This window comes from Meleagris gallopavo, chromosome 14 (assembly GCF_905368555.1).
Source record: "Meleagris gallopavo chromosome 14, MGAL_WU_HG_1.1, whole genome shotgun sequence".
In the NCBI taxonomy this organism is placed as follows: domain Eukaryota; kingdom Metazoa; phylum Chordata; class Aves; order Galliformes; family Phasianidae; genus Meleagris; species Meleagris gallopavo.
In genome coordinates, this window is record NC_139417.1 from 16,327,772 (window position 1) to 16,343,992 (window position 16,221).

Below are 16,221 nucleotides of genomic sequence, written 5' to 3' on the forward strand. Positions count from 1 at the left end.
AACCCAATGGGACAACATACGAGGAACTCAATACCTGTGTAGATCAGCTGATTTCCAGCCTGGAAAGCCTGCCTGGGAACAATCCCTATGCATTCATCCAAATAACTCCTCTAAGAAGGAGCTGGACTCCTTCTTGCAGTTCATTCTTCCCAGAACCCCACAGCAACTAACCTAGTGACACAGGATGTTTTTTCTTCTCTTCCCAGTGTTTGTGCTTCATGAATTCAGCAAGCCTCAGTTTTGGCTAAACAAGTTTACAGAGCTCCACTTTTCTTTTAAGGGACCTGTGTTCTTTTCAGAAAGGTAAAACTTCTTTCATACCAATGTTGCTCATCCTGAGCACGCTGGGCATGCTGGATAATGCAGTCACACAAGAAAATCTTACTACTCCATATGGAAAATCTTCACCACTACAAAGATCACTTACAATGCTCATAAAATTGCTATCAATATATAAATCAAAATCCATTACTGGCTCTGCACCCAATGAAAAGAATTTTGCAAGAGATGGAGCTGAGCATCAAAAATGACCACAAGTGGACGTTAACTGGGCATGGAAATGGGTCTTGAGGGTATACCACCACAATTTCAAGTGCAGAAATGCAGAGGAACAGCAGGAACAGAGGCAGAGGGAGATGTGTTGCCAGCCTACAAGAACTGAGCAGACACCAATATCTTTTTAGGAGGCAGAAAGAGCTCAGCCATGCATGGCCAACATGCATGTCATCTGTGAGATAACATCACATGTGTACCAAGTTCTCATCTGGAATCTATAAGAGTGTCACACTGAACAGACACTGAGATATTTACTCCCAATCTGGATTCACACTTGACATCAAACAGCTCACAAATGACATTAAGAAATCATGCTTTTAGGCAAAGAAAAAAAGATTATCCCAAGCTGTCATCTGCAGAGGTAGCCAGTCCCTGAAGTTAAGCAGGCCTGCTGGAAAAAAGAACATTTTCAACAGTATGTCACAAAATAGGAAAAAGAGCTGAAGACACAGAATATGGTAAAAATTGGTAGGCATTCTGTGATGGGCATTTCTGAACTCATACCAATACTCATACTAACTCAACTTTCTCCAGCCCACACTCAACCGAAGGAAGCCTTGGAGTTCACACCTGTGATGTGGCAAGAGAGAAGGTTACTTTTTTCCTCTTTAAACATTTTTTTCCCCAGACATATGCTGCATAATTGCAGCGACAGCATAGATTTTATTGCAAGCATTTAGAAGAATAAGTGCTCACTGACACGATGAGAAAGGTTCCTCCCCTGGGGAACAGAACATAGAGGCTGATTAAGCACTGGTAGGTATTTAAGAACATAAAAAATACTGGCAGAGCAGGGTCACAGTTCTTACTGAAAAGGAGTCAGCACGGGAAGACAACTGGTCTGCTGGTTTCCAGCACAGTACAACACTGGTGAAGTCCTTAAGCATAGGGTTTTTATATACTCTTTGAATAGTTAAAAGGCTGGAAAGTAATCATGGCTCGTTCCTCCAAAGGTATGGATCAGATGATCCTGTTCTGCCAAAATGCTGGGCCAAACCTGGTGCTCCATATCCCATCCTGCTTCCCCCACCAAATCCTCCAGCAGAGGCTGAATAGCAAGGCACCATTTGCAGCTTCCACCTCATTTCAAGGACTCATCTACCACAGCAGAACTTAACACAAAACATATAGAGTGAGAGGATTATTTTAACATTTGAAAGACAAAAAGGAGCAAATGAGTTGGCCAAAGCTATTCAACAAACAAGTAACAAATATGTGTCTAGACAGCACAGGTTTGATTTTGGTCCTGTACTCAAGAACACTGTACCTTGTTGGTGCTATTAAGAGTATATACAGAGGAAATAATTAGAACTTCTGCTCTTTAAAAAAGCAATAGTTACTGTTCACGTGTGAAAATTTCAAAAACAGCACAAAAGAATTAATGGCAGTCAAAAGCTGAAATAACTTACATGAAACCCACAGAAATATAAGCTATAGGCCTTTCTGAACTAAAACTTTCCTTTATTTAAAAAAATAGAATGCACCTAACGTGTCAGGATTAATTACATTAACATTATAACCATCAATACTTTTAATGTAGTTAGCTAAAAACATTTCAATATGAAACAATGTGGAAAAATGTCAAGTTTCTGCAAACACGAGAACATTTTAAGTAAATCCCAACATGTAAAAATAACTGAAACACTACAAGTGTTTTCAACCGTATTTGATTACAGCATCATTCTTGTACATATCTTAACAAAAACTTTTTCTAAAAGCTTACTGGAATTCCACATTCTTACACAGAGATCAATTCTCATTCTTTGAATTAAAAAAAAAATAAAAATAATTGTGAGAGTACCATATAGTCACATCAATTCTTTTCGGAAGAAATCTTGTCTTTGAAACTGCCAACACAAAGAAGAATACTAACTTCCCTCTGCAGCTTAGGATAGCCTTGGGAAGAACTCAGTGCAGCACTGCGGTGCTAGTGGGTCACACTGTGCTCTAACATAGCCCCTTAGTCTTCATCTTCATTTGTGCTGCAAAGGAAAAGCAGTGGATTTGTCTTTGAAGGCACCTCCAGGAAATCCCCCTTCCCAGTAGTAACCCTGGGAAACCTGGCAGGTTCAGATACATGGTTTTCTTCTTGTTCCTGTAAAGCAAAGCCACTTGCACTGGCTAATCCTTCAGGTTGTTCCGAAAGTCTCATGGCAGTGTGCATTTGCTTTTCTAATTCTTCTATCAATTTCCCAGGAACAGAAGTAGATTGCAAAGAAGCCTTTGATTTTTCATCACTAACCTCAAACGTTGAAGCGTTTGTGCCTTGCCTTAATCCATTAGAGTCAATAAGTGGAGCTGTCCTCTCTTCTTGAAGCATGCCTGGTAAAGAATTTATTTTCCCATCTTCAGCAGTTGAGGACTCTCGCTCATTTGAATCAGACCCTTCTGTCTCAGATGATGAAGTGCTGCTTGATTCTTCAGAGTCACTTGTCTCCGACTCAGAGGATGGCAGCTGTTGCCTGGAAACCATGCCAGCAGCTGTTAACTTGCTCTCTTCTTCTAGTACCAGCACTGCTGCTGCTTCCAGCTCTTCTAGCTCAAATCCTAAGTGGGACTTTGTAAGCGTGGTTTTCTGCAAGGATTCAGAAAGTGCAGCCAACTTTTTTGACCTTTAATAAGAAGAACAAAGCGTATTATTTAACTTCACAAACAGAATATTCCCAATTGATATGGAGAACACAAGCCCTAAACACTGGCTAGTCACTTGTCTTACAAACAACTGCTTACTTCAGTTATGACTGTAAAAATAAATGTTGCACAAAGTACCAGAATATGCATCATTACTGCTTTTGGGGATAACTCTTCTCACAAGGCAGGCCATATCCCACTGAACATATTTAACAGCCTCTCAGCTCTTCTACAGGTTATTTGAAATTAAATCTAATCTCCCCTCCAAAGCACACACACATTTAGCACCTATTAAAGATATATGTTCAATAAAAGATTTACTTTGAGTTGCATGCATTTACTAACACAGAAAAGACAATGGTTAAAAAAAAAAATCAGAACATTAGCAAGTTGGAGAAGCTATCCTACAACCACACTACTTATCCAACACTTCCCACTCTTTGCATCTGTGATACCTTCTCTTCACAGCCACCACGAGATGCTCATTACACTGGCTGCACACTGTGCTTTACTCTTTGTTTGTATTCCAGTTGAAATTTCCATTCCTTTAAGTGTTTTGAGGTCAGCTCATGCTTTACCAGGAAAGCCCATCACAGATTTATAAGCAGAGGGAAGAAAAAGCCAAAGAATGCCTTGAAATGGGTAGGCAGCCAGAGGGGAAAGCGGGTATAAAGTCCCAAGCATACATCCTGTTCCTTGTTGCAGAGTTCTGCCTTAGACTATCAATCAACTTTTCACCACTTCCTGCAACAGCAGGTCTACTATAAATCCTGCAGTAACCGACTGGGTTTCATTTCCTCTGCCAAAACCTGCTAACCTGCAAGGCACGACACACTGACACCGGAGCAAGTAGCTGATAATGTAATACATGACTCCTGCGAGGCAGAAGTTAAAGCACTCGTTCTCTCAGCTGAATGATTTTAAAGATCTTTATATTCTATTTCCCAGGGGGGATAATTACTCAGTATAACATACTTTTTTTTTTTTGCTCCTAAAGGAATTGTATTTAAATGTGGAGGAAGGGAAACACAATGCAATTTCTTACCCGTTTTACACAGAGCAGCATTTCAAAGCCTAGCTTGGAATGCAATCATTAACTTTCTTTAGACCAACTGACAGAGTGGAAAACTAAGGAAACTGTTTACCATAAGCAACTCAAGAGCTAAAAATTAAATCATAAGTCTAAGCAACCTTCAATGTAAATACAAGTTCCAGATTTTTCAAAAGTCTATAATGCCAAGTAAGCAACATGTAGATCTTCTGGCATAATACTTCATTTTTATCAAGAATTGGAACTTTAAGTTACATAGTGTTTAAGAAGTTTCCAACCTAATTTGGAACAAAGAAAGCATTTTCCTGAAAACTAGAATGAACAAAAAAACAACCGAAGAGTGGAAAGGTTCCTAAAGCCTCACAGGCAGGTGGTAAGAATGATCTGGCTTGTAGGGAAACTTGTTCACTCAACTCACCGAAGAGAAGCTGGTTTACGTTTTCAGTCACCAAAGTTCACATCCCTTCCAGAAAATCTTTTTCTTCTTTGCTTTTGAAACTGTTTCCCTACTTCCTTCCAACTCCACAAGTGTGCACGTCCCCTCCCACTGTAAGGGAGGTTCATTATACCAAGGTGCAATTTGTTTATTTTGCTGTCCTATCTGTCATATCCTTGTGGACAGCCAGGCTCCACAACCTAAATGTGCACTGTGACATAATATTTTGTACCTCTTTCACATGCAGTTCCTTCTAATTTCATGGACATCCATGAGCAATCGTATGCATAATTTCTTTTGGCAGTGCACCTTCAACTCCAGCTACCTGTTTTCCATCTGCCATTATAGACAGTCAATTTTTCAAGTTCTGTTTATCCACACATTTCTTCTATCACCTCTGTCACCTTGTTTCCTGAAATACCATGTGTATTTTTGTTTGTATTTCCACTATTGCAATATTTCCTAGATATGTTTCCTATGAGATACTCAGTCCTTGAAATCACTTAGAATTCCCTCCTCTTCGTTCACTGTTCTCTTATAATGTTGTTAACACCTTAGGTATAGGAATATGCCACAGGAAGGAGTCAAGTACGAAGGAGATGTATGGCATTGTGAACATTTCTACATTAATAATACTCCACCGTGCTCCAGATTACTAATGATAAGAGGTGAGAAGAAAATACAGTGCCTGACTCCACACACTTGTTTACTACAGTGAGATGCACTACAACCAATAGATAAAAGAATGGCCTGTCTGAAGCTGCAGTTTTTGAGCACCGTATACTCAAGTGCATTTCTATCAATGAATTCAAAGAGAATGAATGAAAACGTTGGTGCCTGACAGCAGCAGACAAACACTGGTCTCGCTGGACAGCATAAAGCTACAAAAGGCATTCTTCTGGATAGCTCAGCTTACCTCCTAATTGATCAAAGCAGACTACAAAATAATGATAATTAACTTGTAAAACAACTGTGGCTTCAAGATTCACGTGTGCTCCTTTTTCTCAAAAGCTAGGCTAGAACTACAGGGAGAAGACACGCTTTTCATCTTCACAAAGGATTATCAGAAGATGCCATTGTTTGAACAGCCTGCCCTGCCATCCTAACAGCACCAGCAGGACCGCACACTCTGCTTGAATGAGTAAATGCCTGCAAAAAGCCAACAACTCCATCTGTCCTCCTGCTATCTACAACTGCTTTGCTTCAGTTCTCACAGCTGTGTCCCATGGAGCAGCGACAGCCAGCACCACACACAAGGTCACATTGCACGTCTCAGAATTGAGCGAGGCTGCAGACCACAATGACCTATGCAGCCCTCTCCAACTGCATGGACACCCCAAAATCACATCAGGCCAACCTGAATAGGAGTCTTCTGAGCAGTCATTAAAAACCTAGAACATTATTTTCACCAAGTCTTAGTATGGTTTGAGTTGGAAGGGATCTTGATATCCAGCCCCAGTCCACAGTGGTGGACTGGGGCACTTTCCTCTGGACCAGGCTGCCCAAAGCCTCATTGCTGTATTTTAGCTCCTAGCTGCATCAGGTATTTGATTTCAATTGGATTTAGAACAGCACAAAAAAGCCTCTTTTGGTTACTCAGATTTCTTAGTAGATGAAACACTTTCTCTCACCATCCGCTTTACTCATCAAGTCTCTTCCAGAAAAAACTGGAAGTCTGCAGACCTCAACATTTCAAACAGAAGGAAAGTCTCAAAGTCTCATGCTTCTGACAAACATACAGATAAAAACAGAACTCCACTCCCAAACTTTCCAATTTCTTTTATGAAAAAAACAAAAAAGATTGAATAACAGCACTACGGGTTGTTTTTTTTCTTCTTTTTTCCTTAGCAGAATTACAGTTAGTATGTATCAGTCCATCTCAATTAAGGCAATTAACTAATTTCAAGGAAAACAATTTCAGGAGTGCCTTAAGAAAAGGTGGACAAAAACAAGGCAAAAAAGCACAGGAATAGAGCACGGAAATGCTTGAGAGGTACTGAGTCTGAGCTGACGATTTCCTTGGCTGAAAAGCAAGCAATAATGAAGGAAACAAAAATGAGACACCAGCAATAAGATATCGTGCACTACAGACTTGCTGTAAACAAGCCCCGCTGTTTCCAAAATCTCTGGAGTAGCATTTTAGAGATTAAACAGCAAATACTTTAATTTTTCAAGTATGATTAATGGAATTGCATGATTACTTTAAGACACGCTCATTCAGTATGCGCATTTGTGGTAATGATATCTTATTATTATGGTAATAGTGTTCTTACATAAACCTGCCTAATAGGCTTTAAAGGTGCCACACAAGGTAATTATTAGTTATCAAGATGTCAGTTGCTTAAGGAAAATGTTTAATTACAGGTTAAACTGATCAGATGCGTGTTTTGTTTAAGGCACAGCTTTGAGGAACAGGTAACAACAAGGCATCTCGGGTCGTCTGAAATTAAAATTTCAAGGCAGAGGTGCTGTATAATCCTGGTCTAGAAAGCAGAAGTTTCTCCCTCCACTAGAAAAAAAAATGCTTCGTACATCTCAGATTGTAAAAGAGTAACAACTGCGTGAAAAGAAAGTATCTGAAGAGCTTTTGCAGGGAGGTTCAACAACAGCAGGAAGGAAAGCCCACCAACCAAAGTCACCATGCCACAGAAAGTAAAGAATAAACACACAGGACATGGGGACACATCCAGGCAAAATCCTCTGCTTTTCCTGAAGTGTTGCAGTAAAACTAAGAAACTACATTTCTGTATACCTTCAGTGAGAAATAGCACAAAAAGAAAAGGTTTTTAAGTGGCCTTTCCATCTTCCTTGCATCCAAATCTCTTGCCTCAGTAGTTTGGTTACGTAAAAAAAAAAAAAACAAAAAACCACAAAAGCCAGAAAACTTGAATATATAAAATCAGCACGCTACACTTCATTCTATGAGATATGGAACTGCACACTTGATCATGCCAGTTGCATACAGAAAATACTGTGCAAAGTATTTGCAAACATAAGAGTAAATAGTCAATTGGCCTGACAGCCTCTGAAAACTGGAGCCAGTAATATTTCACTGTGGAACAGAGCATTTGCTTATAGGGTACAAGCTGTAGCTTGCTCCTGTTTTTGTAAACAATAAAGATTATTTCTACTGAACCACAAGTGTGGCTTTGCATTTACAGATGTATACAAAAATCAACTTTTCTGAAGTTTGTGGTGCAAACTAGTTGTAAAACAGACAGCAAACCACAACTGCAACGCAATAGGGCTTTCCTCCTGTCTACCATTGCTCAATCACAATCAAGTCAATGTACAGAGCACACGTGCTGTCATGGCAGGTTGAGCTGTTCATGCCCAAATACAGCACAAAAGCAACAAAGCACACAAACCTACGTATCAGACATTGACAACAGCTTTGGTTACCAGCCTGGTGCTTAAATGTGACCTAACTGGTCTTGGAACCAAGATTTATAACCGAAGTCTTGTTATATGATGCTGTTCCAATGTGGTTTGGGCCTATTAATTGTGTTACAATGGGAATCAGTTCTCCACGCTAGCAATGCTAACTTGGCTCTACAGAGCTGACAAGCCCTATTTTACATGTAAAACACTTTACATTAATTATCCTTAAGCCTTACAGGCCAGATAAACAAATCTCAAAGAAACAGTAGATACATCAAGTGCAGACTTGCCTTTGTAGTGTTGTAAGTTTTACCACAGAAGAAAATGGGCCTGTTTTATTGCCAAGCAGCCAGCCCTGGTAGGCCAACAATTCCTCAAGATGCATTTAACTACAAACCAGCATCACGCTGTGCCAGTCAGCAGGGCTGACGAACACAAACAGAGCAGTTGGGTAACTTACCTCCAGCCAACTGAGGCTCTGGACACCTCAGATTCATCTCACAGCAAAGCTGCTGCATTAAGCTAAAGCCTTTCTTTCCGACTGCTGGATCACACGGTATTCCCAGCTGTCTAAATATTATATGATTACTGCACGAGAAGTTACTCAGTTTAAGGAGAAAGCCTCAGTCTATATTTAAACTACCTTTCTCAACAAGGCCTGGCAAAATTCACACTTATGAGAGTTTCACACACCCATTTTCTCAGATAAAACAGGTAAGATAAGCAGTACAACCAGCCAAGAGCACAACCACTTTAAATGTTTCCAAATTACACACCTAGCAGCATTAATTACAACTTCCCACAACTACTTTTTAGCTAGAGGCATCGTAAGAATTAAAGCAATTCTGGAATTAATATTATCTCAGGCACCAGCAGATACTATCCCAAAGCAGGGTCCCAGCAGTTCAGATGAAGAGGGTGTGGAAGTGGAAGTATGTCCAAGACACTAAAGCATGAGTTAAACTGTAAGGGATAACAGTTACCCACCTTGCAACAAGAATGGATGAGGACAGGCTGCAATACATCATCACTGGTGCTGCACTGACACTGGTAACCAACAAGATCAAACATCTCTCCACACTTGAATCATTACATATATTTTTTCTTTCTAGCTGTTTGAAATTGTTTTTCCATTATTACGATACAGAACTGAAGGATAATTTGATTTTAATAAAATATTCAAGACATGAAAAAGGCCAAGTTCGGTCAACTCTGACTGTAAAACACAGAAGCAATAACAAGAATGGCATTGGTTGCAGAAGATAACTTCATTAATGTAGAAACACCTGGGTCAACAGGCACAGACAAGCAAAAGTGGTCACTAATAAAGATTAGGTAATAAAAAATCCTCCAGGTCAGGACAATAATCCTTACAAACGGACATTTAGCAGCAATCATAAAAAACTCACACTAAACACAGCATTTATTTGCCCAAACAACTACAGTCACAGGTTAGGAAAGAAAACAAGCTTCAGAATCTGCACAGAGATAGGAGTCTCTGATTCAATTATACCTTATGGCATCTCAGATAAAACACTTGCTATATTTCACCACATTTTATTCCCCTTCCAAGGTCATTCTTAATGAGTGCTTCACTATTCAAGGACTTCTAACCACACAGAAATTGTTTTGAAAATGCAAGCACAGAACGAGCCCCGCAGTGCTTAGAGACTTCTCACAAGGTTTGTTTGCTGGAAGTTGCAGTGAAACACCACCAAATCAAGCTCTGAAAGTAATTCATGGCAGAGACTGTAGTCTTGGTACGTTTTAAGCAGCGACAAACACTTTGCCTGTCTGCAAACCCTGCTATATTACAGACCATAATAACGATTTGCTCTTATTGCAAAGTACCTTACATACCCTTTTCCTCCAATTTCCTGCAAGACTGGGGAACTACTCACAGTTTTTATTTTGTCCAGTTCTGGGAACACAACCAGCCTCAACAGCAAAGCATGGCTAAAACTTAATGAAGCAGAACAACACTACCCTCAAGTCTGAGGCATGAAGTGGAAAAGAAAATACACCCATTAACTGACGCAAAGGGCAGCTCTTTCTTGGAAAGAAGCACATTCATTCAGAATACAGATAATATTTTATCCTTACACAGACAATACCGCAAGTCCCTAATGAGCAGAGTCTGAAAGTCAAACATTTTCCATTCCCTCCTACAAAAATGGAGAGTAATTCCATAAAATTCCTTTTAAAAAAAAAACTTATTTACAGAATAAGTAACAACTACTAAATCACTGTTTCCAGATTTTTTTTATTGTTGTTACTTTATCATTTTTACTTCTTAAATGTGAAATGAACCTTCTTAGAGGTGGTCCATCAGTATCCTACTTGCCTTATGAGATCTGAAGAACCACAGCAAAGATAGTGCCATTAACAACCAGTGAGATAACAGAAACTGCACCATTCAACAGTTCCACCTACTTAGTTTATTATACATTTTTATAGTGAGAGGCAGAACCAATAGATAACCCCATTAAAATCTCATTAGCTCTGATCAATGAGCACCAAAGGTAATGTAAGAGCAAAGCTGAATTTAATGTGTTTGGGAAGGAGAAACAGAACAATTGTCTTCAGGACTCAGGTAAGAAATTAACCTAAACTTTAACTAATCTTCCACATTATGTGCAGCAAAAGAAAGATAGATGAGTGTAAACACAACACATTTGTTCATGTGATGTAGTACCAGGTTACCCACTGCTTCTGTAGGAAATGAACAGCCTCCAGAACACAGAGCTAAGAACAACTTAGTTTCTAAGTTTCCTTATGAAAAGCCAGGGGCTAAAATAACACGTCCAGTCTATTTGGGATATTTTATGCAACTGCATATAATTCTCTCAATTTCTTGAGGTAATAGACTGTCATTTTTAGCCTAAATAAGTTGGGTCTATGCAGTTAGATGATCTCTACACTCAGTGATAACAATTTCCCTTATGACAACTCTTAGAAATAATAGGCAACTTTAATCAAATTTGAGAGGCTACGAGTTGAAAAAGATATCTTTAAATTCCTACATATTTGATGAAAATATTCAGAGGTAGATCCAAAATAATCACCCCTACGAGAAAAGGCAGGGAGAATGCAGCTGTGTGCAGTGGTTTGGAGGGAGATCACAGCATGGCTATACCAATGAGCTCATCTCTGCTTAGACCAGCTACTGTATGTGCTGCCTCCTGCACAGTGGAAGTGTTGAAGGATATGAAGAAACCAGGGCACAAAGACTGGGATTGTTGTACAAAAGTTACAGGCTTGTTTTCCCCTTCTTCCCTTGTAGACATCAAGTTGGAGATTTGGAGATTGGAAAAAGTATACACTGCACACCAAATCTTTACATTAAACATAGGAGACCCACACGATAAAACAGGGGCACTGAGTTCAAGATGTAGTCTGGAAAATACATCTCTCTGTATGAGAGAGAACAGCCAAGAGAAACCTAGCATATGTCTCCAGGTAGCAGACAGAAGTCCTGAGCACAAAGCAACGGCTGATGTGGAAGAATCCAATGGACTTAAGGGAAATATAAAATGCTTTCATCTTGAAATTCTGCATTTCAAAGGGCACTGCATGAATTCAGGAGTTAAGAGTGATATGCTGCAATCAAACTTGCAGCCTTGTAAACATGAACTGCTATCTACATAGCTTAAAGTATTACAGTTTGTTAAACATAAATCAAATACAAAGCACAGCACCATCATTTCAATTTAAGTGACTGCATGATAATAAATCTGAGCATTTCAAGTGACTTTCCATATTTTTTCTGAAATTCCACAGCACTCCTTTTATAATGAACCTGAATACTGTATGAGCTGAACTTCACATTTATAAATATTTTAAACAAAGATGAAGCTTTCCAGTATAATATTTTACTTTAATTACTTAGTCTTGCTTGGTCTTTTTGGTTAGTTGCAACTAAGCATATCACATTATAAAAGAAATCAAGTGCAGCTTAGTTCTGTATACGTTATTATGAAAGCATTCCTAAGAAAAAAACTTGTAATTAATACTGGACTATAGAAAAGAATCGCTGTTTATACTTTAGGAACAGTTTAAGTGAGCTTAGAAACAGTTCAGTGTTGCCAAAATAGCTTCAGTGAGTCAAAACAAGCCTAATTATCTAACAGTGGCACAGCTTCCAAAGTTCTATATGATAACTAAAATAGCAAGTGGCAAATAGGTAACTCACCACAAAACAGATGCAGAGAAAGGAAGAGATCGTGAACTGTGATGGCAAATGTTGACTGTGGAACAGAAATGGAATGCCAGCACTCATTCTACATGAGCCTCATCTTGCTCTTAAATATCTCAACTGCCATTACATGCAACTTTGTCTTTACCACCTCTCATGAGAATACATTATTAAAACAGGATCCTGCCCCTCTGCAATGGGATTTACCAAGCTAACAGCAGAAATCCTAGTGAGGTAGATCAGCATTCTGACTGCAACCCACAACACCCCAACGGCAACCCCAACCTGCAGCCATCCCAGTCACAGACCCCTGTCAATTCACATGATCTCAACACGGAAACATATCAGACCCGAGCACCTTGCAAGCTCCTGGCAGGTCAGCACACATTTGCAGGCACCCCAACTGATCAGCCTGCTCCCACATTCTCCCCATCATCTCACCATGCCTGTAGGGCTCCTAGTATCAGGGGCTCCAGGGTTAGACCCCACCTTTAGGCACTGGAATGATAATGCCCCATCCACTGAACCAAGCCTGCTCCAGAGAGGGCTGAAAACAAAGCAGGGTGGCATTAACAGCCCACGGATCAGCTCCCACTTTGATCACAGCTGCACACTCCTCCTGCTCAGAGGCAGCAAGCACAAGCACTGCCTTCCCCAAATGGAGGCAGAGGAGCCAGCTGAGATGCATGGGCTGAAAGATGTGACACCCACTGCTGACCCTTCTGCAGGCAGACAGGAGCTGCCTCCCAACAACTTTGGGAAATCAAAGCAATAGCCTGAGGGGGAAAAAAAATGGCTTTCTTCTCTCCCTTCTCCACCCACAGCAAGGTGCATTCAGACACAGCTTGGAGGAATAGGAACCATAGGAAAGTGATGGAATAAATGAAAAAAACAAACAGAGGAAAGGAGAGGAAAAACATCAAAGGGAACTGCAGCTAGCAGCTGGGAGGAGAGATTAAATCCCTTGTTAAAAATCCATGTTTTACAGGGCTTGCTAAAACATATATAAAGGAGAATTTCTGGCATTATATCCACCTGTCTATCACACTTTTCAGCCTTCAGGGCAAACAATGTTTTGCTTTAAGCCTCTTCAGTAATATATTACATTACTTGGTATTGTTATTTACAAAGTGCTTCGCACACACCTACTGCTCTACAGACAACTGAAGTGACAGCTCAGGCCTTAAATAAGATGCAATATTTAATGAGAAGCACAGCAGCACAGGATGACAGTAAACAAAAAGAAACTATATTAAAAACATGCATCAAAACAGTGAAAGATGAGAAGCACAATGTGCTTGCAAATTCTTAGTTACTATTTTTAAATCAAAGAACCGTGATCTGAGGATTAAAAGCAAATGACTTGGCATGAAAATAAATGTGGGTTCTCTACCAAATTCAAGCATCAACAGCCAACATTCTCTTCAATAAATGGGTGAGCCCTTACTTAGGTTCTATGTGCTAGATGACAGCACTTGCTTTTTAGGGCTAGAAAAAGCTAATTTAGAAAAATAAATTGTAAAGAACCTCATGTTGTTTCTGTATGAGACCCACGGTTAGCGTTTGAAATACAAGGTATGCTTTTGAACTATGCTACCTTGATTGAAACAAACAAGACCATGAAGAATAGCTCAACCTATGGAAAAGGAGCCAACTCAATTACCCTTCACCAGGAACACATAAGAACATACTGCTCGTCTGAACTTTTCAGGTGCAACGTTCAACCAGAGGTGTTTTTGGATTTTAACTTTATGTCACATAACAGACAAATGGGCAGAGATCTCTGCCCATCATACTTACAGACACATCCACTTCTAACTTCATCAGTTAACTACAACGTTTATTTGCTCTTGCCATACCACAAGTCAATCAGACATATATTCAAGGAGCCTTTGCTCCTATTGCTCTTTCTGATTCTCAACCTCAGTTTGAGAAGCAGAGACTAGAATTAAACTGTGAGCTATCCCACAAATGATGCCACCTTCTTCTGCAAAATGACGCTATTCTGCCTCTTCCGCACTCACTGCTCTCTTACCTACTGAGAGACACACGTAATCAGGTTCCAGCAGTTCTCAAGCACGACCCAAGATAGTTTTCCTGGAGCTGCTGCCCTTAACTATTTCCTGTTCCCCAACCCTCGACTATGATCCACAATCTTTTACTGTAAGTGTGCCATCTTAGACTTGATTGTATTAAAACGCATGTTGTTCAAATGAGCATATGTTGCCAATCTGGGTCAGTCTGTGCAACTCATCTGTTCAAATCATCATTCTCTAGTTAAAAAAGAACCATTTCTAATGTTACCATTGATTTTTATCTATAAAAAGATGCACAGCACTTTCTTACAGATAGCTAAGGATATTGGACAGTACTCAGACAAAAACTCTGAAAACGTGGATGATCTTAATTTCATAATAAAAGAATCCACCTCTTCCCAGCTCCTTTTTTTCCAGTATTTCCTACAACACACACCAGGAATTCCAACACTTGGTAGTATGTAAACAGAAACATGCAGAAAACAGACCCCAACAGACCAAAACAGACTGCAAAGAGACCATTTGAAGCAGCCACTCCCATGCTCACTAGAAGCTTGAAAACCAGTTGGGACATCTGACAGTTAATACACTGCTACAGGCCACCAAAGAAGTGAATGAAAAGCAACCCTAATGCAGCCCAATTACTCAGAGCAGTAAGCACACGCAGCACTGCACGCTGAACTCGCTGCCAGCAACAGTAATGCCAGCACGTAAAGCCTGCTAAGAAGGAATTACAATAATTGAGGCTTGCAGTTGTGAGCTACCACTGCAAATCATCACAGGACACTGAGAACAATGCCTGTATGACCAGATAAAACAGCTTTCTTACTGCATTCAGCTGAAAGGCGTGATCGCGAGCAGTATCAAGATTTTTTGCTTTATCTCTTGTACCACAGATGGCAACAAGGCTGTTGTCTGATAAATAATATAACTAGCTGCATCAGAACAGACACTAAAAGCAGATATTGATGGCAAGGCTGCTTTCAAAGCAGCAACATGAAAGTAGTTTCTCTGCATCGCCATCAAAAACTGGAACTTAAAAAACCTGAAATGGTCACAGCCTTCACTTACCATGGGCAGCAAACAGGGTGAAGTGACACCTGAGCTACAGCCAAGGCAGAGTACAGAGTACCACTGAGCATGAAACTAATTCACATAATACATCACTGAGAGTTGAGATCTTAAGTAAGGATAAAACTGCAGGAAGTACTTTAAACACTGTGCAGCTCAGTTTAATCCCACAGAACCAAGCAGCAGGATTTTCATCCAGAACATACAATTGCTGTGCCTTTGTTCTTCTGAATCTTGGCTGCTGAATCCAAGAGGTTAACAGCTGAACATTTGCATATTCCTCTAAGATTTGGGAATGCTTTAAACCATTGAGTAATCCTTCTTCTGTCAAGGATTTCCCCCCCCACAAACAGAAAATGTAATAAACTAACGTGCTGGTGTGTCACTAAGAGATCTGTTAGGGCAGTTTTGTTCCTGAATCCTCCTTTCAGAACCTTGTGTTTTCCTAATAGATGTTCACAGTCAACATCTACTCCATGCACCCCTCATTAGGCAGTACAGTCTTTAGCTGGATGTCACAGCTAAGTTCCTCTTAAGAACACTGCAATACCACAAAGAATGAATAGGATTTAATGAACACCAACCCTAAAGGTAGCAAAAAAAAAAAAAAAAAGCAAGACAGAAAAGGCTGTTTTTTTTTTCTCTATTAAAATATTTTGAGTTTCACAAAGGCCCAGACCACTACAGAAAACAAATGCCACAATCAAAATAGCTTCTACTTAACTTCCCAAAGTTTTCTAGATCTTCACAAATAATAACTGGGTCAGATTTCCTAACTTAGCAATTGAGTGATCAGTCTAACAAACAGTCTTAATATGCAATATATATCAAAACTCTAATTATATTACCTAAAAGATCATATTTT

The 16,221-nt window shown here is 39.8% G+C and overlaps 1 protein-coding gene across 2 annotated transcripts in view; it reads right to left on the bottom strand.

The window, feature by feature from the left end:
- Nucleotides 1-1,995: 1,995 nt before the first annotated feature.
- Nucleotides 1,996-16,221, bottom strand: part of SHQ1 (SHQ1, H/ACA ribonucleoprotein assembly factor) — a 38,295-nt gene continuing 24,069 nt past the window's right edge. For both annotated transcript variants that reach the window (XM_085235817.1, XM_085235816.1), the window contains one exon: nucleotides 1,996-3,167. In XM_085235817.1, coding sequence (XP_085091943.1) covers nucleotides 2,516-3,167 — 652 coding nt within the window. In that variant the 3' untranslated portion in view covers nucleotides 1,996-2,515. The remainder of the gene's footprint in view (nucleotides 3,168-16,221) is intronic.